Source organism: Xenopus laevis, chromosome 1S (genome assembly GCF_017654675.1).
Source record: "Xenopus laevis strain J_2021 chromosome 1S, Xenopus_laevis_v10.1, whole genome shotgun sequence".
In the NCBI taxonomy this organism is placed as follows: Eukaryota; Metazoa; Chordata; class Amphibia; order Anura; family Pipidae; genus Xenopus; species Xenopus laevis.
In genome coordinates this window covers 101,140,625-101,167,046 of record NC_054372.1, presented here as the reverse complement: position 1 = coordinate 101,167,046, position 26,422 = coordinate 101,140,625, and the positions used below count along the sequence as shown (strand labels likewise).

General features: G+C 36.5%; 1 protein-coding gene across 1 annotated transcript in view; it reads left to right on the top strand.

Moving 5' to 3' along the window:
- dgkq.S (diacylglycerol kinase theta S homeolog) overlaps positions 1 to 23,077 on the top strand; it is a 96,497-nt gene extending 73,420 nt beyond the window's left edge. The window contains exons 11-23 of the mRNA XM_018239916.2: positions 2,418 to 2,472; positions 2,965 to 3,026; positions 3,310 to 3,460; positions 4,349 to 4,387; positions 4,851 to 4,966; positions 10,697 to 10,848; positions 11,919 to 12,067; positions 12,204 to 12,385; positions 15,935 to 16,035; positions 18,377 to 18,523; positions 18,837 to 18,948; positions 19,586 to 19,738; positions 21,089 to 23,077. Of these exons, the coding sequence (XP_018095405.1) occupies positions 2,418 to 2,472; positions 2,965 to 3,026; positions 3,310 to 3,460; positions 4,349 to 4,387; positions 4,851 to 4,966; positions 10,697 to 10,848; positions 11,919 to 12,067; positions 12,204 to 12,385; positions 15,935 to 16,035; positions 18,377 to 18,523; positions 18,837 to 18,948; positions 19,586 to 19,738; positions 21,089 to 21,190 (1,521 nt within the window). The 3' untranslated portion in view covers positions 21,191 to 23,077. The remainder of the gene's footprint in view (positions 1 to 2,417; positions 2,473 to 2,964; positions 3,027 to 3,309; positions 3,461 to 4,348; positions 4,388 to 4,850; positions 4,967 to 10,696; positions 10,849 to 11,918; positions 12,068 to 12,203; positions 12,386 to 15,934; positions 16,036 to 18,376; positions 18,524 to 18,836; positions 18,949 to 19,585; positions 19,739 to 21,088) is intronic.
- The last annotated feature ends 3,345 nt before the right edge of the window (positions 23,078 to 26,422 follow it).

The window sequence follows — 26,422 nt, the reverse complement described above, 5'->3', positions numbered from 1 at the left end:
GACTTTGAAGGTTAGTGAATCTGCCCCAAAGAGTTTCTTCCTTATTCATTTACATTTTTTTTTTTTGTAGTGGAGAGCCCCACATTTCTTTTGGTGGAAAATAAGCCACAAGGTTCTTACTGGGTCAAAAGTTTTTGACCACAGCCTTCTTTCATTCTACTTTTATTGTAATTTTACCCTCAAAATTAATATATTAGCAAAAGATAGTTTATATCATATTAAGTGACATATTAAAGAATCTTACCAAACTGGTATATATTTAAGTAAATATTGTCCTTTTACATCTCTTGCCTTGAACCACCATTTGGTGATGGTCTGTGTGTTGCCTCTGAGATCACCTGACCAGAAATACTACAACTCTAACTGTAACAGGAAAATGTGTTGAAGCAAAAGACAGAATTATGCCTGTTAATTGGCTCATGTGACCTAACATGTATGGTTTGTTTGTGTGCACCGTGAATCCTACTATCGCAGGGGACGGCCCTTATTTTTTAAAATGGCAATTTTCTATTTATGATTACTCAATGGCACATATTACTAAAAAAGTATATTATTATGAAAATGGTTTATTTACATGAAGCAGAGTTTTACATATGAGCTGTTTTATGCAATATAAATTCTTTGACAATGCCAAAAAATACCAGTTTATAATAACAGCATATATAAAAGTCAATATATTTGGAGAGGGGGAGTGCAATTTGACTGCTGCTGCTGATTCAATGGTGCAACTAGCTGCAATGGCAAGAAATCTTGCCTTTGACATGGTGGTTAAAGCATAAAACCCAACAGACAAGCCATTTGGCTTACTCACTTAGGTAGCTAGGGCACTTCCATGTCCATAGGGGTTGCTGGGCTGCTATCATTTACCTATTTTTTCCTATGGTTTCTTGTACCATAGTGACAATTTTAAGGGTTTTCCTTTTAATGAGAACAGAATATTATTATACTGCAAGCTTCCTTGTTTCTCTTTCCATGTAGCTGTATAAAATGTTCTCCTTTATTAAGTTGCTATTTGTAAACTTGGTACATGGTGTAAGCGAGTTGCAACATTTATAACTGTGTTAACATCTGCTCCATACATCTCGAGGCACATTTATCAAAGGTCGAATTTTGAACTCATCTGAGTTTTTTTTAAACTCCCTTAAATTTGAATATACTTGAAATTCAACTGCGGGGGGGGGGGTAATTTAAGGAAAAAAATTGAATATCTAAAACTCTGACTAATTTTACCGACCTGAAAACTCAAATCGAGTTTGATTTGACCAAAGCTCGATTCGTTTTCTCCGAAAAAACTTGAATGTCAGGAAGGCTGCAAACATCTCCAAATTAGTGACTTCACCGCTCCCATTGACTTATACATGAATTTGGCAGGTTTTAGGCGCTAATAGTCCAATTTGAATTCTTTAAGGGCCTAAATGGTTTGATTAATCTCGAAAATCTAATTTGAATTTTTTTTAATTAATTTTTTTTCTTAATTGTTTGGATAATTCCTTAGTAGAATTTGAGTTTGACCATAAAAAATGTGAAAATTTGAATTTTCAATTCGATCCTTAATAAACCTGCCCCTAAATGAATCCCAGAGGCCCTCTGCACTCAACCCATTATCAATATATTTAAGACATTGAGACATATTGTGTATACAGCTACTAAAAAATACCTTACCCTTTAAACAAAACAGGGATTGTTTGTCCATATATTGCAATATATTTAAGCTGGCCAACTACGTCAAAGTCATCCCATATCTGGCCAGTCCTATGCTCAATTTTCATCTGATTCATTAAGAATTCTATTGTTTCATTACACATTTTACAAAGGGACTAAGTTTTACCTGCAATTTACTAGCTGCTTTCAAAGTAAAACCCCCAAACTTGGTTGCCCTTTTATTAGCCACCAGTGGGATCACCTGACTATAGTCTCAATGTCTTAAATATATTGATAATGGGTTGAGTGCAGAGGACCTCTTGTATTTGTCTATATGTATTTTGTGGTCACAGCATCATTGCACCCCCGCCTAATGGTTTTAAAAATTAGCGGTGAAGCACAACTTTCCCTTGTTTCCTAAACAAATCCCACCACTATTTAGCAACTTTCTGCCCATAGGGAGCTGTGTTTAGATGGCATCCCCATCATTTTTTAGGTGCTGAAAAAGCCAAATGTGACAAATATATGTACTATATGCATGTATTTTATCTCACGCATTATTACTTCCATGTCCATTATTTATTTACTAGTAAATACTGGGTAAATATGTCATATGAATATAAAATTGTAGTTACTAATTGCTGCAAAACTGATTTCTCTCTTCATCTACTGTATTTGTTGCTGTGTTGCTTACCTATAAAGCAGGAAAAGATGGCACGCTTGTTTTAATGCAATGAGCCATGCTTAATCAGAAAATGTTTGGCTTTTTTTTCTAGAAAGAAAATCTGGAAAATTTCAGGCTGGTGGAAGTCTTAATGAGTAGCAAACAAGGTAAGAAAATTATATTTAAACAAGTGTAACAATGAAGTTGATTTCTTGTTATCTATATTCCTGTTATAAAATCAACAGGTAAGGTATGACTGCTAGGAAAGCATTAAATCCATAAATATTAGTATATGAATAGGAAAAAAATAGTATGGGATTTGACATCAGTTCAGTCCTTGGCTATTCTGTGATTTAAACACTGGAGCCTCAGACAGTGAGTACAATGGTTTGAATCGATTGATCCGCCACTTGGATGGATTCCTAATAGTTCCTGTACATAGCAAATCTCTGGGGAAAGCTGCAGCATTCCCAAATCAAAAATTGACCTTTACTCTCTCTACATATTTTTTTTTTTCATTTGGCTTGGTATGCTTGGCTGCTTACATTATTAGCATGAAGGTAATGTTATTTTTAGGCAAATGCACTGCTTTATGCTACATCTCTGAAGGTTTTGCTTCTTCAACATAATGACATTTTTTTTTCTTCCCAATATTCTAGTACAGAGGATGGTTTTGCCATTTGAAGAAATTATTTTTGACAGACTTCACGAAGTACGAAAGGTTAGTATTGCAAGACTATGAACTAAGTGTGTTCTTTGTAATCCTGTTTCAGATGCCTGTCCTTTTTCTTTTAGATGGTAAGCTCTTGCAAGTTGGATTCTTTTGAATGGTCTTTGATTTGTATTTGTAGTGTGTACTACTACTACTTACGGATCTAAAGGACCCCTTACTCTGCACAGTGCTACAGAATGGGGTGGAACTATTTAAATATATTCAGTTATTAAAACGCTGTCATCTGTCTAAATTAAGTAAAATGTAAATTGTTTCTTTGCTTTTTTTTCAGACTTCCATACGCCAGATGAACCAAACAAGATTTTATATTGAAGAAAATGAGAAGCCTGAAATCAAAATACAAATATTAATTAGTGGTTTACCTCCTTCGCTTTCTGATAAAGAGTACACCGATATCTTAAAAGAACATCTAGCTATAAAAGGTAAATGAATTATGTCCATTAACTGATTCCAGTTTAACACTGGAAAGCTTTTCAGCATGTGCATTCATTTTATTGATTATATTTGATGGCATGATTCATCATGCTCAATGGACTAAGCTAGAGTGACCTTATATAACATGAAATAGAAGAGCACGCTTGTGAAGTCACATGACTGTATAGAACTACTGAAAATTGCAGTCTTTCTCGGTGAGGGTTCAAATAGGGAGTCTGCAAAGACTTTAGCAAATAAAAGAATATGAAGACCAGGAAGATACTGTCATATAAAATATGAAAATAAAATAGAATGGAAGTATGTAACTATCAATGCTGCGTCACATTAAATACTAGAGTTTTTTTTTTTTCTTCAAATATGCCAATTTATAATATAATTACATAATAACTAGCGTGTTCTGAATCCTACTTCCTTTCCTGTGTATTTCTTTATATTATATTCATATTCACAATATCACACAATATGGCTTGTGGGTGTGGGTAGTTTTTCTAAACCTTTGTGGTTATAGCCCACATATATAACTGCTATAGTTGCTGTTGTTGTAGTTTCCAGAAAATGCCTCTATTTGGCTCTTAACCCATACAGCTCTCCCTCCTATGTGTAATCTTGTACAATATGTATGTTTCTCAGAGTACGTGAGCAAATGCTGCGGCAGATGGCTTATTTCATGTTACCTTGAAAGAACGGAACCATGGTCTTGTATTTTTGTCAAGAAGTAATACTGCTCTACTAGAGATACTCAGGTGCTACAAATGGTATCTCAGTACAATTACTAGCCTTGCAATTAAATGATGTATTAGGTGCAAAGAGAAAGCATAGCATGACATTTTTGAAACAGTCAAGGCTAAGTAACCATTTTTTTGTTTTATTTACAGATAAATTGGTTTCGGTGATACCAGCTTACTCTCAACAAGGTATGTTTTTATTTATAAAAAGCAAGAACAAATATATGACACGTATATCATATAAGCATCCATATATTGTGTAGCCATATTGTCGTAATGGAGTTTGATACATAATTAGAATAGGGAATCAGGTTATACGTTGGTAAATCATCTAGTTGGGTAAAACACATTCTAGATCAGGCCCAGGGTGTGTACTGACTAGTGTTCTGAGTCTGACAGTGTCCTGAAAGACTAGATTATGTTGGGAATTGTTTAAAATTGTTCAGCCACTGTTTGCTTATGCACACAAATGTCCATCATCAGCGGACCAGGAATACCAGCATGTCATATTGAAATCTATTTGTCTATAAGCAGATAAGACCAATTTTAGAAGTAGGAGAAGCTGTCCGTTAGGTGGAAATGGACCAGATTGGTTGACTTTATCTGCTATTGTGTTGTGGTACCATTTTTTTTTCCTTTTCCTTTTTTTCAGGTGCTGTTGTCCTGGACATTTTATGTTTTTCTGAAGCAGAAAGAATATTTATGCTAGTAAAAGACACATCTATTAACAACAAGCAGCTTCATGGTGTTGTCATTCCTCATATTATGGTAAATTCAAATGTATTTATTCTATTTTTGATATTCTAATTCCTGACAAATCTGACGTTCAGCAATCTTAAAATGATGGTGTTTAAAATACATACACACAGTATCCACAGTATATATTGGGCCAGTTAATGTTAGTTAAATGTACAGAAATAAGACATATTATAATAGTAACATATCTTGTTTCTGTATATGTTCTTTAGTCAGAAGGATAGAGTGTATTGTGTCTCCTTGTAATCATGTTGTTTGGAGCCACTAAACAAAATAGTCTACTCTAGTGTTATGGCTGCACTCTTTCCTGGCATCATGTTTAATTTTAAATAAATTCTTTGGATTTTGATGTGACTTTTCTTGTACGTGGTTATGGTGCATGAACTTTTCTATATTGAAACATTGTTAAAAGAGCAAAAAAAAAAAATTCAATTCTATTTACTATAGACATAAATTTTTCTGTTTTTCTGCAGCTGTTGGATTTTTCCCAACCCTGACTGTAGCTTGCCTGTATCTGCTTGCCTCCATTGTAAAGAGCTCTTGTTTGTTGTGTTTGCATCTTGTTATTGATATATTGATATATTTTTTTACTTGTTAAAGAAAATGTTACTAAAAGGATAGTGCATATCATTTCAAGCCCAGAGAGACTGCTGCTGAATTGAAACATCTAGGGCTCATTGCACACTGAAGTGTTTCTTGTTCACTGAAAAATCTGCTCTACCTGTGGCAAATGGCCTGAAAACACCTTTGCATCAGAACTATGAAAATCTCAGCCGGTAAAATGCATCCTTTGGGTGATCATTTATGTATCTTACCAGTAGGGATTTTCTTTACTGCAGGTGTGTTTTGGGTGATTTATTAGTAGCATGGATTTCCCATGTACCATCATGAGCATATTTATAAAACTGTGTTATTGACTTAAGAATACAGTTTACCATGTCATGGTATGCCTTGTAAAGCCATGCCTATTTATAAAGCTGTGGGGTCTGTTATATAGAAGCCTGTTACACCATATCCCAAGCGATTTTTCTTTGACTGATTTGCTTTTTGTCTGTTATAATAAGACAATGCCTATTATTTAATGTTCTTTAAGCGAGCATACATATATGTTGATTGCAGAACAATTCTTTTCATTTTTTTTTTTTATGTTGAAAAGTATTAAGTAGCCTTAAGGCATGGTGCTCTACATCATCCCAAACCCCCAGGTCACATCTATTCTGTATAACAGAAACCCATAATTAGTACACTGATGAGCTATTTGTAATGAACTGTTTCTGTAATTACACTGCATGCTGTTAATTCACATTTAAGGACAGCAAAGGAGCTTTATAAATACACCGTTTATTTGGCATAAAATATATATTATTTTGTAACAGTAGGTGTTTCAGTAATGCATCATGTTTGCTTGCATGCTAATACTTCGTCTATGGTGACACATGGTGGATTTTATATATAAATATATATATATATATATATATATATATGTGTGTGTATATATGTATATATATATATATATATATATATATAGACAAATACAAGATTCCTCTGCACTCAACCCATTATCAATATATTTAAGACAGAGACATTTTGTGCATACTGCTACTGAAAAATGCCTTACCCTTTAAACAAAACAGGGATTGTTTGTCCATATATTGCAATATATTTAAGCTGGCCAACTACGTCAAAGTCATCCCATATCTGGCCAGTCCTATGCTCAATTTTCATCTGATTCATTAAGAATTCTATGGTTTAATTATACATTTTATAAAAGGGACGAATAAAAGAAAGAAATTGTTTTTAATGAAAATACATCATTGCTGTCATATATAGCAATCTTCCCTTTGTTTTGTCCGTGAGAGAGGTAACTTTATGTGACATAATGGTTCGATTTTCAATAAAAACATTTTCGTTTTGTTGCTAAGACCTGTGAGTGTGGCATGCTTTGTTAAATTGCACCCAGGCATTGCTTTTTATAGGTGTGCTCTCCTTTGTCTTTTTCAATTGCATGTTTGGGATATCTTTTGTTTGTTTTATATATATAACAATCCCTGTGTTGTTTAAAGGGTAAGGCATTTTTCAGTAGCAGTATGCACAAAATATCTCTGTCTTAAATATATTGATAATGGGTTGAGTGCAGAGGAATCTTGTATTTGTCTATATGTATTTTGTGGTCACAGCCTCATTGCACCCCCGCCTAATGGTTTTAAAAATTAGTGGTGAGCACAACTTTCCCTTGTTTGTTATATATATACATATATATATCCCAGACATGCGCAATAAAAAAAACTGTTTTACTTTTTACATACAACGTTTCAGGGCTTCCGCACCTTTATCAAATATAAAGTTCACAACAGTATCAGCATTATTTAAAGCTCAGTCAAACCCATCTGCTGACATTCCCCAAGTACTGGTGCTTGCAAGGTACAAACTTCAAGCATAACACTCAAGTAGAGTATGGCTAAGCTATACACAATAGAATCCTGTGCCAACATTATGTTCTATGCACATTGCAGGTTATACCATATGCACATTTAATGTTCTAATCACAATGACTCTGTGTGTGTATATATATATATAATATATATATATATATATATATATATATATATATATATATATACTGGAGTCTCTCTAACTGGCAGTTCCACCCAATATATAGATATATGTAAAATATTAGCATTTATTAGTCTAGTAACAATCTAGCCAGGCGCCCTAGCCTATCCCCAAGGGCCAGGCGCGTACGCCAAAACATCGGGTAGGGCAACGAAAGGGGAGGAACAGAGGGCGAAAAACAGGGGTAGGCGAGAGCTGCAGACGGGAGTGAATCCGAACTAGGGGTAAGCAGAAGAATCTTGAACAGGCACCTGCCCAGCACCCTCACATCGTTGCACCCTAGACATTTGCCTCTGCTGCCTACCCCTAGTTCCGGCCCTGTATCTAGCTCATCACAACAGCCCCCATCTTACTGACTGACAGCCTCCTTGCAGAAAACCTGATTGCTTATAGTGTCTCAGTGGCCCCATGTGGGAGGCAGTGACACCTCCTGTTTCCCGGTAGTACTGCCACTGTTAATGTAACATTATCCAGTTTCAAATATTCATTGACAAGTGTATAATGATATATTCTGCACTGTTAAATAGCTGAAACAGCCCACAGCTCCAAAATGGAATTTACATTGACCTCTTTTTGCGGGAAGTTCCTTAATTCCTATAGGGATTTCAGTTACTGTTAACTTATATTGGTATTCCTTCCCATTTGACCTGTTTTTATCTTTTAGCACATAGTGAAAATTAGCTTAGAAACAATATTAATAAAAACATGGAAAATATCGAAAATATTATGCCAAAAAAGGTTAAAGGTACTTCTGTTACAAATAGGTACAGTAAAATGTGTCATATTGCTGTGTTGGGCTTCTTGCGGTGCTGCACAAAGAGGTTTAGTGACCTTTAAATTGAATTATTTTAGCTAATTGGTCTAAATTCATCATATTTGTTAAAAAGATCCACAGCCTGTGGTGAATGATTCACATGAACCCATGTACAGGAGTGTTCTATATTCTACATGTGGTAAGGGTACTGTCCTCTTAGTCTGCAAATTTTTTTACTTTGTTAGGTGCCCTTTAAATCATAACTATTACATAGTTCTGGTTAAGCAGCGAGTTCCATATAAATCTGATGGTTTTGGATTTGTATGAATTGACAGTGTGGCCTGACCCAAACATATGCATTTTATTAGTTCAGTTATATGTAACAAATTGTTAGCCAATCCAGCATTCTGCTCTGTCTTGGTTATATAAGCTAATTAAAGACCTGCAAAATATATAGAAGTCACTGTATTACAAGGGCCACTGTGTCATATTTTGCTGGGAAATCTGTGGCCTAAATCATATTCTGTGTATTGGCTTCTAAAAGTGAGTGTATCTATAGATAGAGACAAGGTTTAGCTCTTTCTGGCAATGGCAAAAAAGACATTTGCTGCTAGCTACAAATGAAACAAAATGTGTTGTGACATCAACTGTGGATGACATTTCCTTTGTGGGAAGCTAGAAGAGTAGATAACATGCACCCCACTCCCAACATAACCTGCTGTAGAACAGACTGGGAGTCGTTTTAACAAATGTTTACTTTAAGCATACTTTAGAACTATATATCCACAAATACATACACACCCAAATAGTGATATATAAATAATATCCATGCATAAATAATGTCCTTTATTAGGAGATGAAGTACATTCTATAATGAGTTATCCTCAATACGTGTTAGTCACAAGAATGCTTGCAAAGGAATTTGATGCTGATTGATTTCATGTTTGCATTTGCACATATGAGATATGTATATGGATCATGCACATGGCAAAGAAATTCCAATGTCTATCCATTTTTTGTTTGTTCCTGTTATCTGCTTCAGAGCCAGAGGGGTAAGACATTTACTGCATATGGTCTGACCATGCAGATAGAAGTGATAGTTTGTCCTCTTAGTTGTGTGATAGAAATGCTGTGTATTAATAACCCTTGTGTACTAGTTAGGCGTCCCCTTTTTGTTTGTGATATCTGTATCATAAGTGACAAAACAAGTGTGAATGGTTAAGTGTTTAACCCTCAGCTGTATTATTTGAGCCATGCTGGACTGAGCCTGTAGGTAAGTTGTTTGTCCATATCCTTTAAATCCCCTTCTCTTAGAATAAGTGTGGATGCTTAAAAGTGGGTATATTTATAACTTTGGTTTGCCCGTATACTTATGTTTATTGTATTTATGATAAAGAGCTTTCCAGTATATAATGCATTGCTAGTTGAAGTAGCCATACACAGCCAGCCTCACCAAACAAGCAGATCTTTGCCTAATATGGCCACTCTAAGCTGGAGTGATTTTATTATTGATCCTGGGACCATAGATCGGATCATCCACCGCGGTACACTGATGTGCTCCTTGTCGATTGATTTATGACCAGACACTGGTCGGACAGATCTGTCTGTGGACACCATACATGGGTCAATAAGTTGGCAACTCCGTCTGGAGGGCCACCGTTAACAAAACATGAAATCTTGATAGGCCCAGTTAAGTAGGACAGGTAAATGCCCCAGTGTAAATACTACGGCTGGTTCACTTGTTGGAGAGAGTAACTGTTTATGGGAATATGTGAACTTGAAAAGGAAATATATACTTTGTGCATTAGGGCACAGTAATGTTTTGTAAGTTATAGATGGACCTATAAGAGGCAACTTTTTGATCTTTATTATTTATTTTGTATGTTTTTACTCTGCTGCCTCTTTCCAGTGTATAACTGAAAATGCTTTCTGACTGTCATGAGCAATGACCCTGGCAACCATCCATAGCTTTTATTAAATAGCACACATAGCTGAGCTGATGTGCTTCTGAAATGATCCACACATCAATCAATGAATTTCAATGAAAAACAAAGGAATTAGAGGGATTAGAGAGACATATCACAATGGTTTGAGTGCTGTTGACTTCTGAATCTTACTTTTTTTTAATAAATCATACAATGCAGGATTGAGTATGTGAAAATTCACTGAAACAAATTTAAAAGAGAAGTGAGTAAAGCCAGCTGTTTTAGCAGAACCATTTCTCACGTACACCTGACTAATGTGGCAATTTGTACATCAGTCACAAGTTCTCCCTTCCTCAATACCTTATTTTGCATGAGGTTATTCTGTGACATTCTTCTATTTAAAAAAAAAAAAAAAAAAAGTTCACCTTGTTTTGTTGTTCTAATTTGCAGCATGAAAAACTGCCTCAAGAAACCTGCCCCCTGCTTCTGTTTGTGAATCCCAAAAGCGGAGGCCTTAAAGGCCGCGATCTTCTCTACAGTTTCCGTAAACTGTTGAACCCACATCAAGTTTTTGAGCTGACAAATGGAGGTCCACTGCCTGGGTATGTTATCTTTTGAATTATAAAAACTTCAGTTTAAGGACAAAACAAAAAGGGATAGTAATAAGGTATTATACATGTCTCTCAGTAAGAAAATTACTATAAGTGGGAAGTTATTATAGTTACTATCTTTATATAGCACCAGCATATTCCACAGAGCTTAGCACAGTTTATACATAATTTACATCTGTTCCTGCACCAGTGGAGCATACAATCTAGGGTCCCTATCACATTCACGCACAGTAGGGTCAGTTTTCTCAGGAGCTATTTAACCTGCCTCTTTGGAGTTTGGGAGGAAACTGTAATACCCAGAAGAAAAACACACATAATGGTCGATTAGTTTAGTTGAGAGATTACTTTCGAACTTTTCCTTTAAGGCATCCTCCACCCCAAAAGTAATTTTTGCAAATATAATTCTAAGCAACTTTCCAATATGCATTACAGATTTTCAGTGGTGTTAAAGCCATGTGAAATGTAGTTGCTATTAAAATCGGCATCTGTCAACTGCTAACATTTTCTGCACCCAGAACAGAATGGATAAATAAGCACTGTTTTCAACGACAATTAAATACGGAATGTATTTTCTTGGGTGGAGAGCCCATTTTACTGATCTGCTCATTGTCCTGAAAAAAATAGATCACAGGTGTTTAACAGTAAGCAAAGGTAAAATCTAGAAGCCTGTCTGACAACACAGCCATAGTGTTGCCATCATAATTCATTGTTATGTAACAGTGTAATTTATATTCAAAGACTTATGGGGTGTGTTATAATTAAGCCATTAAATGCTGATCCACTTGCTCAGATGTATTGGGAGAAATTGCATGTCTTTTTTCAAGTCTATACATCATTGTGCATTACCTTCCTGGGTTTTTCTAACTACAAGTCTCTGATATATTAAGTCAGAAATGGGACTTTGTACATTGATTTCAAAATAGGAGATGCCCTTTGAAATTGAAATACTTTATAATTTTAAACACTTTACAAATCTGCTGCATCATTTTTTACTAGATGTTAAGAAAATCCTTACAATTATTATTAGCTATTATTAGGACTATTTTCTTTATTTTCCCCAGGTTTCATACCTTTTCAAAGGTTCCCTACTTTCGTGTACTTGTTTGCGGTGGCGATGGTACTGTTGGCTGGGTGCTCGGAGTTCTTGAAGAGATACGATACAAGTTGGCTTGTACAGAGCCATCTATAGCTGTTCTACCGCTGGGAACTGGTAAGGGCAAAACCAAACATCACAAAACATCCTATGCTATAATGAACAATTTACATCTGTGCATACATGACTTTTCTGTGAATGTCCTACATTGTAAATGTGTAACAGTCTATGAACAGTATTCTTATTGTTCCAGGCAATGATTTGGGTAGAGTACTGCGATGGGGAGCTGGCTATAGCGGGGAAGACCCATATTCTCTTCTGATCTCTGTGGATGAAGCTGAAAATATTCTAATGGACCGCTGGACAATACTGCTAGATGCTCAGGAGGCAGTTGATTCAATGGAAAATGGCTTTTCAGAACCTGACCCCCCAAAGGTAATTATATTTACTTATTTATTAACATTAATACTGTTATTATATCTTGCTTCTAATCTACAGTATTGTTTTTGTAGTCTTTTCTCTCTCGTGTATTATTATTAATAATGTGTCCACAACCCTTTATTTGGGAAACAGGGCTTTTTCTGCAATATGTTTTAAGTGGAGTTATTTGGTTCCACGTAGTATTCCCAACATGACCTTTTCGTAGGTATCTAGTGTGGCCCCCTATCCAAGCTTAGAAGCCAGAGTAGTGCAAAGGGTTGGCCTCCTTGTCTGGCAGTGAAAAGTCAGATGCACACTGATCACATATATGGAACACGTGCACAAGAAAAAAGGGTCGATTGGCATCCAGTGCTAGTTGGCTTCCAGTGCATATGCTCCTTCTAAAGATCAGCTCTTGGGAGCCTGCACATAGGACAGGACACAAGCCTATGAGTACGTGCCCTAACAGGCACAAATCACGTTAGGCCAGAACCTCTTTTGTCCTAATAAATGGCTTTACATGTTTAATATATTTTTTGTCTTGGATTTTCTTGGGAAAAATCCACCAAATACCTTTATATTCCAATTTGTTACATACACCCATGGAATGGAATTCCCTTGGGCTATTACTTTAAAAACAAATTGGCTAAAATACAAGACAAGGTGCCTTGAACATTATTTTGAACCTCATTATGGGCTCAACATACACAGCTCACTAATATTTTTATGGATTTCATACACACACCAGCACAGAATGTATTCCATATTTACCCCAGAAAAATGTCTTGTGTGGAGCTCAACATTATGGTAATTCTGTGAGATTAGCAAGATTTTTTTCTGGATGATTAATAGTTCTTTACAATGCTTGTGTTTCAGTGACGCAGAAAATGGATTAAATAATTTGCAGATCCGCGTTTAAAGATTTCAACTAATTAGGCAAAAAATCCTGTTCATATCTATCATACCAGAAGAGTATCAAATATTCAGATTAAAGGCAACCTTTTATTTGTAATTCAAAGAGCAAATCATTTTGCAATTGGATTCTGCTGCCCTTTGTTATAGATCAATGACAATTTTTAATTTAATTGTCACAAATTGCAAGCCTTCATCTCTCCATCTTGTATCGGGCTGTCTTATTCATAATTCCAGAATCTTAAGTAGTATAACACTGATGCTTGCTTGTTTTTCTCAGGTACTGACATACTGTGTTTTTCTTAGCCAAGTATATTTTTCAAAAATTTCCTGTGACTATATATTAATATGTATTTGGCACAGAAGCAGGTAGGGAAAACTGTTCCTGTATCTTTTTAAATTGGCTAGATATTTAACCATGAAAAAAAATGTACCTTTTCTTTTAGCTACCTATCGTTAAATGATACCGCTCAAGTAAACTTTGTTTTTGAATTTCTATTGAAACATATACAGTTGGGGCAGGATTTAAAGTTGGTGTAGGCCCCCTTGCTCACAACCCCCTCCCCACTCGCACACCTCACATCTCCTTCATTCCTTTTTGCTGTTCCCCTAAATTGCCAGCACTGGGGATTGGATGGGTGGGAGATTCAAACAAATCTCCCACCCAGTCCTCATTTCAGATGCAGTGAGTGGACAACATGCTGCCCCCAGAACTTTATCATCCTAAGCCCATGCCTTTGTGGTCTGCATACATATCCAGGCCTGGTGTTGGTGTCTATTTTGTAAACATCCCACAGCCACTTCCATAAAGCCACTGCTGTGTCAACATAGGTAGCAGTAAGTGTCATTGTAATGTAAACACTCTTATCACTTTGTCCTTTTTGTTCTGCAGGTTGGAAAATGTGCTGTCCACCTGCTATACAAAGCCTTTCATGGCATTCAGCTAAGAAAAGTGTTAGAGCATAGAAAAAGAGGACCAAACCATATTATAAAACCAAACACCACAAAAGAATTAAAATATCCAGGTGCTCTAGAGTGCTGTCAGTATTGAGGAGCATAAATGGAAGTTTACTAGGGGCAACTAAGCAAACAGTCTAAATAAGTATCTATCTTTTGGGCCAAAAACGTACAAGTCAAGTAACGTGTACTTTTTGTTCACGAAAATAGCTAACTGCTGGAAAATCTTTTTTCACTGGTGATAAAGGTGAAAAAAGTGATTTTTATTTCTTGACCCGTAAACATTGAAAAAGTTTGGGAACCCCTCCTTTTTAATATATAACATGCCTTATGGAAACAGTAGTATTTCAGCAGTGACATAAACTTTATTGGATTAACACCAACAGATATTACATCAATACTTAGTTGAGTTTCCTTTTGCAAATGTAACAGTCTCTAGATGCCTCCTATAGCCTTTGATGAGTGTCTGAATTTTGGATGGCGGTACTTCCGTCCATACAAAATCTCTCCAGTTCAGTTAAATTTGATGGCTGCCGAGCATGGACAGCCTGCTTCAAATCATCCCATAGATTTTTCAGTCAGGGGACTGTGACGGCCATTCCAGAATATTGTACTTCTCCCTCTGCATAAACGCCTTTGTAGATAAGTGTATTTAGGGCCATTGTCTTGTTGGAATATCCAACCCCTGTGTAACTTCAACTTTGTGTCTGATGCTTGAACATTATCCTGTAGAATTTATTGATATTGGGTTGAATTTATCCGACCCTCGACTTTAACAAAGGCCCAAGTCCCTGAACTAGCCACACAGCATGATGGAACCTCCACCAAATTTGACAGTAGGGAGCAGGTGTTTTTCTTGGGATGCACTGTTCTTCTTCCATGCAAAACGCTTTTTGTTATGACCAAATAACTAAATCTTTGTCTCATCAGTCCAAAGCACTTTGTTCCAAAATGACTGTGGCTTGTCTAAATGAGCTTTTGCATACAACAAGCGACTCTGTTTGTGGCGTAAGTGCAGAAAGGGCTTCTTTCTCATCACCCTGCCATACAGATGTTCTATGTGCAAATTGCACTGAATTGTAGAATGATGTACAGATACACCATCTGCAGCAAGATGTTATTGCAGGTCCTTGGAGGTGATCTTTGTGTTGTCTGTAACCATTCTCACAATCCTCCACATATGCCACTTCTGTATTTTTCTTGGCCTGCCAGACCTGGGTTTTACAGCAACTGTGCCTGTGGCCTTCCATTTCCTGACTACATTCCTTACAGTTTAAACCTCTGAGATAGTTTGATACTAAACAATCTTTGCTTTCAGATCAGAAGCACAACTTGCAATTGGCCACCTTATATACCTTTTCTCACACCTGCGTATGAAATTCAAGGCTTAATGAGGTATAAAAAAAATAAAAGTATTGCTTGGTATATATATAAAAGCAATACTTTTATTTTCTTTCTCTATAAAGTACAGACCGTTACTGTGCACTGGTGTTTTTAAAGGAAACATAATGTCCTCCTCCCCAACTTATTTTTACATACTTTCACATTTGTTCCCTGTGGTTTACCTATTATACTCACGGAAAATTTTTGTACATGTTTGAGGCTGCAGTATTTGTTTGTCCTTCACCATAAACCTTGAGAAATAGTAAACAGGATTAACTGCTCCACATTAAACATATCATATTTTACCCCCAGATTGTACAGATGAACAACTATTGTGGAATTGGTATTGATGCAGAACTGAGTTTGGACTTTCACCATGCCAGAGAGATTGAACCTGGCAAATTTAACAGCAGGTACGCCAACTACTTCCTTTTGCATGTCTGCCTTAAATGTTGTTATAACACAAGAACCAGGTGAAGATCTTCTGCCTGTTGCCATATTAAAGTGGACCTGTCACCCAGACACAAAAATCTGTATAATAAAAGTCCTTTTCAAATTAAAAATGAAATCCAATTTCTATTTTAATTAAAGCATTCATAGCTGTTGTAAGCTCATTTAAAAAATTTCAGCTGTCAATCAAATATTGTCTGCCACTTTTCTGAGATGATGCAAGGCTTGTCTTAATAACAGTGTCCACAAAATGCTATAATTTTTTAAATCCCAGACTGAAGGAAACAAGATTCAAATAATTTATATAGTGTAATTAAAGTTCATTTTGCTTGACTAATGTGATAAAATAGGATTTTGAATATTTTTTTGGGTGACATGTCCTCTTTAAACTATAGACATAGTAAGTGAGGATCTGTACCACAGAACTTATGGGTGAAGACACACCGAGCTACTAGTAGCAGCTACATGTCATGGCTACAAAACGCCATTGCCTATTGTCTATTTGCAGTAGCTGCTACCAGTAACTCTGTGTTTTCAACCTAAGGGTAAGGGCACACCTGGAGATTCGGGGAGATTTAGTAGCCCGGCGACTCGTGAGGATACTTCAGGCGACTTTGGAAATCGAAGTGCTGCAAGTGCATTGGTGTAGGCGTTTTTTCATTGAAGCAGGCTGAATACACGGGGAAGCAGCTCGGGGAGATTAGTCACCCCAAAGAAGAGGTGATTAGTCGCTGGGCGACTAAATGTCCCCGAATCTCCAGGTATGCCCTTACCCTAATAGTTATAGGTCACTGGGATTCTAGAGTCCAGCTTAGCATAAACACGTGTTTGCTCTGCTTTCAAGATCTAGCGGTTTTGTTTTAGTGTAAGGGCAGTGGCACATGGGGAGATTTGTCGCCCACAATTATGAGCGAGCATATGCGACAAATCTCCAGAAAATGCCTCTCCATAGGAAATAATTGAAATAGATGGCGGTATGACCAGTATATCGCTAAGTTACCCAAAGTTGACTCTGGAGGAAACTTTGGGCAATTTAGTGATATGTTAGTCATACCGTCAGCACTTTCAATTATTTCCCATGGAGAGACATTTTTGTGAGATTTGTTGTCCTCCTTCACTTATAAATAAGGCGACAAATTTCCCCATGTGCCACTGCCCTAATGGGATAGGGGTTTGCAGTCAGACGCTGGTACTGGTATGTGCAGTTTGAGTAGGAGACTCTGCACTGTATTGTGAGCATGGTAACTTGATTGTTATAGCTGTCCGTTATGCCTGTCGATGCAGTTAAGTGAGCAAATATTACATGATATTAGGTTGGATCAGACAAGCAGTACAAAAGCAGAGGTGGCTTCAGTACTTAAATGTTATTGGTAATAGCAATAATAAACCCATCATGCAATGTTGGTTTATTATTATTACCAATGATTATTTGTATGTGCCCTAGATAAAAGTATGAGACAGGAAGCAGAAGTCATCTTATAGCTGCAGGACCACAGGTCAGCTAGTTCTTTCATTACATACTGATTAAACTGACCAAGCAGTTTAATGTTCCTCAAATGCATCAGAAGAGAGAATGTTCCACCTTTTGAAAATGATGAGATCTGGCATTTGGGATGGGAAGAAATGTGCAATGCAAACTTTTTCTTCTAGGAGATTAATTTTTCTTTGAGCACAGAAAAGATATTCTTTGCAAACACAGTGCAACCCAACAGCATACGTGTAAAACAGTTATTTTGTGTTAAATCCATTCATATCACCTTCAGACAGGTACCATGCTTGGTCCAATTAAAGAGCAAGAAACTGTAAATTTTTAAAGTAAAATTATATTTAATTCATGTATGGGGAAATCTGTCCCGGTGCTCACATGACTTGTATGTATTTTCACACACACCCTTTATCTGAATGGATCAGAAAACATTACTACACTGCTGGTGTCCTGTTAGCATGAACAGAGCAAATAGGGAAACTGAAAGTGGTTTTATTTTTCAACTTACTGGTTCTGAAGAGCAATTGTTGGATGAGGAAAAGGTAGCTATAAACAGCCCCCATATACACCCCTAGCATAATGAACTCCTCCTTATTTCTAAGGATAGTGGCACACGGCATATTTTGCAACCCATAAGACAGAATACTGGCACATATCTTTTGGTCATTCTTTAGTTTGTTCTTTCTTTCTATAAATAGTGTACATCTCATTTCTAATATTGTAGAGAGCAGACTCCATATTGTTAATATACATTTGAAATGAAAACCGCGCTAAACAAACTGGGTTTCAACAAAGTAATATCCATTTGTCTCTGGAAGGTTCCACAATAAAGGAGTGTATGTAAAAGCCGGTCTGCAGAAGTTAAGCTATAACAGAAATTTAAATAGAGACCTGAAACTTCAGGTTGACCAACAGGAAGTGGAATTACCAAACATCGAAGGTCTGATTTTTCTCAACATACCCAGGTACTTGCTTAGAAATATATATCTGTCAAGCTATTTATTATTTTAATTCAAATAAATGATTCGGATTTGATATATTAGCAAGGAGTGATGAGGAATGTAAAAAAAACCACAGTCTTTATACCCTCCATGCTTTGATGTACATTGCTCTAAGAGCACCAAATTTCAAGTCTGTGTGCCGTATTAGAAGAACATTTCCCCTCTGATTGCTGCCATCTTGTGGTTTCTTCCTGCAATGTGATGTGCCCAGTGCAATTAAACAAAATCTGAGTTTGTTTAAGTCACTCTAGCTCATGTAAAATATTTCTTTCTCCAGCTGGGGTTCAGGAGCTGATCTGTGGGGGTCTGATAATGATAACCGCTATGGAAAGCCAAGAATAGATGACGGATTGCTTGAAGTTGTTGGTGTAACTGGTGTCGTTCACATGGTGAGTAGAAATTCAGGGGGGCCTCATTTATAAACCCTGGGCAAATTTGCTCCTGGGCAGTAACTCATAGCTACCAATCGGTGATTAGCTTTTTTGCAGGTTGAACGGTGACAGCAATGATCTGATTGGTTGCCATGACTGCTGGTAACTACAGGGCATATTAGGAACAGGGTGGGGCACCATCAGCACCTGCAAGAACTTAAAGAGCTCAACAACATAATCTTTTTACATTACTTTTGTTAAACATTGCATTGGAAACAGATGTTTGTTTTTCTCCTGTAGTGTCCCATGCAGAGGTCGGTTGCATGGTCCTGCTTGCTCATTTTTCAGCATTTGCCTCAAAATTAGGTGCCTATTCAAGTTGGTGGCAGAGTGTACCCCATCACTCTTTAAACTAAAGAGTATATTAATACTGATTCTAAAAAGAACTATGAATTTTCCATTTAGTACTTATTATTTACAGCTCTCTCAAATCATTGGTAAAGTTTTAACAGACTATTTTACTATAGGCTGTGCCTATGCTAATGTGATGCACATGGCTCAGGATATAAAATGAGATTTTACTTCCCATGTAGAATTTCTCTAATATAATGATTTTTTTTTACATGAAAGTACGACTTTTTAAATGTCCTCCTAGGGTCAAGTACAAGGGGGTCTGCGTTCAGGAATCCGTATTGCCCAGGGCTCTTACTTCCGTGTTACCCTTCTGAAGCCTATCCCAGTTCAAGTTGATGGTGAACCCTGGATTCAACCACCTGGGCAGATTATTATTTCTGCAGCTGGACCAAAGGTACAAATTAAACACTGATTGAAAATATGGCAACTTAGTTTAGTAGAATAATCCAAATCTATTATGCAATTTCATTTTCATTAGTACTTTATGATTGCAAATTGTACAGTTTTACCATTTATCTGCCCATATCAACCAAAATCCAAAGACTTTTGTTTTACTGGCAGTTGTATAGTGAGGGGTAAATGACTGTTAGTCTTGATGTCCCATAAAACCATTTTATGTATACGTTGAATGGGTTTACTTTACCAACCAGCTAGAATTCTGTAGTGATTATTAATAGAATTTTCCTATAAATAATATACATGGCACCTGTTATCTGGCATGCTCAGGACTTGGGGTTTTCCCGAAAAGGGATTGTTCATTAATTTTGATCACCATACTTTAAATGGCCTATTTAGTAATTTTCGAGGTTGACAAAAAACTCAGGCAACAAGAAAAAAATGCGACAAAACTGGTGCAACTTTTTTTCTCAAATGCTAGCTTGTTGAAGAAATAACTTCAAGCGTTTTTTTATCCTAAAAAAATCACACACTAGCGAGAATCACATTGTTCCATTAATTTTCAATGCGGCTTAATAACTCAAATGTTTTAATCAACCAGGAAAATAAATATATAGTTAAAGCTGTTAGAGAAAACTTCCATTGACTCCTATTGAACCTCGGCCGTTTTTACTTGCTGAGTTTCTTTAATAAATGGTGACTATTCGAGGTTCCAAAGAATATTCTCGAGTATATTCATACTCACGTTTTTTTTGCTGTGTTTTTTCTTGAATCGTGGAAAGAAAAAGAAAAAAAACTTTTTTCTTGATGAATTGGTCCCTAAATGTACTAAAAAGGATTTAAATATTAAATAAACATATTAAATGGCAGCTGTTACCATCAAGTACAAGGTATTATTTAGAAAGAAAGAGAAAAAGTAATTTTTAAAAGTTTCAGTCATTTGATTATAATGGGATGGACTTCCCATAATTTAGAGCTTTATGGATAACAGTTTTTCAGATAAGAGATACTTTATCTGTTTAAGAAAAACTCTAAGGTAATAACTGTGATTGTAATCGCTTATTTGACTTCCCAGGCTGGGGCCCCTGTTAGCAAAAAGACTCCATCGACCTGGGGTACTTCGGAGCAATCCTCTCCTTCTGCTCCTTCATTTTTCAGTTGTCCCGGGCTGATGCATGAGCAGTACAGGCTTTTTGGTTTTTCATCCTAAAGCACATGTGCTCTTGTTGGTTGCTGAGAAGTACCCTAGGCAGATAATACAACTTTTGTCCAGTAAGTTGTCCAACTACCAAACAATGGCCAGTACTGACAGGCTGGTGCTGATATTACATGTTATGCTCCCTTTAAGGTTCACATGCTAAAGAAGTCTAAACAGAAGCAGAAGAAAACATCTGCCAGCTCGAAGGACACAAAAGCTGATTCTGTCATACTGAATGACAATGGAAGTTAAAGAAAGAAGAGAGAATGACAGACTTCACAGTAATACACTGCAGATCTAAGTTTCAAGCCGATTCACTCACTCCGAGAAAAAATATCTTCCAAAGTGTAACTATGTTCCTATAACCATGTTCCTGTAGCTTCCAACAATGGAGACACTTTTCTAAAAAGTAATCCCAAACTAACCTTGATCTATGTCCATGGAACCTCATGGTATCATAGCTTTATTTTTGTGTGTGTGAAAGAGATGATTCCCAGGGTCCGTTGGCCATCTTGGTTCTAATTAAATCAAATGAAAGCCCCGTTGTTTCCAGCTTTGGAAAATCTAGTGCATTTATTTATTTTAAACATCCTTTATATTTTATAAGAAGCTACTGTGTAGTAAAGCTAATGTCAGCAATAAAAACTGGCAAAATCACAAAATAAAAACTAATCACTCACTCAGCACAACACTATAATTTTTAGAATACCATTAATAATCAGAAACATGATCTTTATTTCTGACTCTTGAACAATATGAATGTCCTTTGTTATTCTTAATGCAAATTTTTGCTTTAACAAAACCCTTAGGATTTATGAATGTTGTCATGCCAAATGTTACTATGAAAACAATACCAAAAAAGAAAAAAAAGTGCCAAGGATTGAGTGTAGGAAATATTGTGTTAAATTGGTATGTTACTCTGTTATAACTATGTGGGTAAAACAACACATTTTGTCACTGTCCTACCCCCACGTATCCAGATATTGAACGAATGTCTTATCTTGGTCAAATCAATAATTCAATGTAAAGCCAACAATGGTGTAGTTAGATGTTACAGGGCTCCATAGCAAATTAAGTTTAGGGCACCCAACATATTAAGATGTTGTCCTTACTAATATATGTTGAAATTGCTCATTAATTAGGCTTTCATGGGGCCTCCTATACCTCCTGGGCCCTCCTGCAGCTGCAGGGTCTGATTCCTCTGTATGTACACCCCTGAAAGCTTATTTTAAAGATCTGTATTAGTGTTGTAACAGCAAGCACCAGGCCCTCTGGGGGGAGGGGTTGAACACAAATCGATTCTTCTTCGGTCGACTAATCTCCCCGTACTGCCTTCCCGCCAGCTAGAATATAAATCGCTGGTGGGATGGCAGTTGGATCGCTTTTGCTTTCCAAAGTCGCCCGAAATGTCCTCATGAGGTCGACTTCGGAAAACGAAATGCTCCAAGTGTCATCTTGCCGGCTATTTAGATTCTAGACGGCGGAAAGGCAGTTTGGGGAGATTAGTCGCCGAAACGATTTGTCGCTGGGTGAGTAATTTCCCAAAATAGCAGCGTGTGCCCTTACCCTAAAACTTTCCACAGAAGTGACCGTCAATACTTTATACACAAATTGTTAATTTTTTCAGAATTTGTGAATGCTGGTTTAAAGAAAAAAAAAAAAATCTTTTGCCAAGGGTGAGACATCTAAAGAGAAGGTGGTTCCAGCCTTGTCATTGTTCCACTGGTCACCAGTGCTTACTGGAAGCTCAGAAACTTCCAGTCTCTGTAATTGCTGTTTATATGACAATATATGAAATGATTGTCTTGTTCGTGTCAAAATCAACCATGCAACATGCACTTTATCTGATCCAAAGCAAAGAAAATAAAGTCTAGTTACCAGATAACCAATAACCTAGTCAGGATTAGATTAGAGCTTTAATCTATGACCAACTATGCTCAACAATAATAGATTCCTTTTTTAATCTCCTATATATATCCACTCTGATTAATAGCACCGATAAAGTAGGTACATAACATTTCCATGATAAGTGTATTGTCGTAAATGACTGTGTAATGGAACATTTAGTAGATTTAGTACTAAAATCCATAGTCAGTTACTCTTTAACACAGTGATCCCAAACCAGTGGCTCAGGAGCAACATGTTGCTCTCCAACCCCTTGGCTGTTGCTCCCAGTAGCCTCAGAGTTGGTGCTTATTTTTCAATTCCTGGCTTTGAGGCACGTTTTGTTTCTGCCAAACAGAGCCTCCTGTAGGCTGCTATGTCTACATAGGGCTACCAAATAGCAAATCACAGCACTTTTTAAGCATCACTATGGATGCTTGTGTTGCCCCCCCCCCCAACTCTTTTTTTCGTTTCAGTATCGTTCAAAGGTAAAAGAGACCCCTGCTTTAGCACAAGCAAAATTGGTTATTGGTGGGCCTCTGTGCTCAATGTAATATAAAATATATTTAACATATAAAGGAGTTAATATTTTAAAAGAGGCAGTCATCTCTTCTTTTAACATGTCTGACTGCGTGCAGAACATTCTATATTATTTCATACTGACAACCTTGCACAATTACCATTCTGTATAAAGGAACCGAATAAGCTATGGAACAATGTGCAGTCACTGATATTGCATGACTTCTCTCACTCGTGTCACATATTACATATTTAATCATCTTCATACAAATGCAATGAGATTTTTGAGCGTTAACATCATTTTTATATTTGTTTGTAAAAACAAGAGTCAAGAGAGAACTAGTTTGTTTATAGGAAAGACGAAAGAGAAATCTTTTTTTACAGCTCTCCTTTTCTGGCCACATATTCACAATCACAATGTATATGAATCATCTGAACTACTGATAGTTTCCTTTATGGCTGTTAAATGTCTTATAGGGGGATATGGGAAGTTTATATTTTGAATGTTTTTATTTCTAATATACGAAAGCGGAGAAGGAGAAGGGAAGTCTTCTTCCACTTGTGGGTGCCAAATGTTAGGCACCCCCAAGTGATTGTATTAACTTACCTGAAACCCCAGGCCGTGCTCCTATCAGCAGAAAACTGCACCGGCCCGGTGTTATACCAGTGAGCAACACAAAGCAACCCTCTTCCGGCTTCTTCTTTCTTCAAATTTCCCGGGGCAGACACATGCGCTGGTGGACATAATAACCAACTTTTTAGTTAAATTTCGGCTTTTTGATCTAATGTGCAGCCGCGAGAAGAAAGAGGAAGACAGAAGAGTATTGCTCCGTGGTGCTCACTGGTATAACCCCGGGCCGGTGCAGTTTTCTGCTGATAGGAGCACCAGCCCGGGGTTTCAGGTAAGACAATACAATCACTTGGGGGTGCCTAACATTTGGCACCCCCAAGTGGAAGAAGACTTCTCTTCTCCTTTAAGATCTTATTGAATGGAAGTGGTAAATGATTGTGAAGGTAAATTCATTGTAAATTAACTTGCTAAATATTTTTAACATTAAGGGCCTATTTAAGATTGAGTGTGTGATTTGGCATGTCTAGTCTTTAAAGAAACACTGCACTGAGCCAAAATAAACCTCCAGAAATTTCTGTAATTGTACCCAAACTGGACTTTGGAACGATGAAAAACTTTGGCAGCTCTTAGGTGCTGAAGTATTCATCATTTTATAATCTTGTCCGGGAAAATTGCAGCATTTTACTGCTTAAAACCCAACATAAGTTTGGAAACATACACCATAAAGGGATTCTGTCATGATTTGTGTGGGGTAGTTCTGTATTTCAAAATGACACTATTTATATTACAAATAATTCACTGTTATTTGGTTACCTTCCAAATGATCTTTTGTTAGGCTGCTAGTTGGAAAGGGAGGGATGGTTGAAATTACTCCAACTTGTAGTGAGGCAGTAAAGAGTGACTGAAGCTTATTAGAGCACAAGTCACATGACTGAGGGCACCTGGGAAACTAACAACACGTCTAGACCCGTGTCAGATTTCAAAATTCTATATAAAAAAAATATTTGCTCTTTTGGAAAACATATTTTCAGTGCAGAATTCTGTTTGAACCGCACTATTAACTGATGTGTTTTGGGAAGGGGGCATTTTCCATTGACCGAATCCCTTTAAAGATTAACATGCTGAAAAGCACAAGCAATCTTATATAGGCCCCTTATGTTTCTGCTTATTTTTGAGTGCAGATTAGAGTTCTGCGTACAGTTATTGCATACGGTATGTGCTGGAATCTCCTCGCTTACTAAAATTGATTTATTAACTCCCGTTACCAACTGTTTAAAGACAACTTACCATGCAAAAGGGAATAAAAATATGTAGCAATTTGTTTTGATGTGTAATTACCATATTTTTCCTCTTCCAGTTGTATGCATGATTGCAAGAAAGTCACTAGGAATACAGTATATATTTAATGTTTTTGACTTTTCAAAATATATATGGAGGTGCAATGGTGATTGATTCAAATACCGTGCATTGTTCTAGTGTCTCTTGGAATCAAGTGTGGCAGCCGTCACTGTTGTTAAAGGTACGGTTACTCATCCAATGCCATTATATGATCAGAAACTAAATACATGGTTGTAGATCAAAGTGCTAGACTGTACATATTAGGGAAACAGTACCTATGTGATTTCCAGAGTACTATGATAGGATCAAAACTGTTATATATTCTATTAAACATCAGATATAGGCAGGTTTTTATTCACAACATTTACCACTTAGCATTTCTTTCATTGCGCCAACATTTGTTTTCCTGGTTAATAACGAGTGCCTCCAAATGCACCTCCCTTATGTTTACTCGTGGTTTAATCTTGAACACAGGGTTCTTCTAGTCGTTACTTGTTGTATGACTTGCAAAACCACTGTATTAGTGACGCATATGATAACCGATTGTATATTTCTTTTTTTTTGTATTTAAATGCCCTTTGTGCTTTAGTCTTCTGAAAACCAGATGTGTATATATTTTGCAACATAGCTGTGGATTTTAACAATTTGATTCATTTGCACTGATTTCAGTTCTGTATTTTGAGTGTAAATGTTGTGGAATTCAGAGATCTATATTGAGATTGTGTTAAATATAATAATTTCTTCAACACCGTCTTGCATTTTTTCCTTTTTTGTTTTGATTAGTAATTAGGGCAGGGGTTAGGGTAATTCTTTCCCTTTACAATAGGATCATTATGGAAGGAAAGAGAGTCCAGAGAAAATTGTTCTTCCTGCAGAGAAGTGATTATAATGTATTTTATTCTACTTTGAATAAACTCACAATTTGAAAAAATGTTTGCTTATCTATGAAAAAAAAATCAGAATGTAAGAAACTCGATTGAATACAGTCGTGGAAAAAATCTTGAATACCTCGAATTTGTGAGTTTGCAAGCTCAAAAAAAACTCGAAAATCTCCAATGAAAAATATGGCTTCAATTTTGCCTAGGACAACTCCCCATTGACTTCTACATGAACTCACCAACTTTTAGATGTTTTTGAAAATGTAATTCAAATTTGTGAGTTTTTGTGCAAAA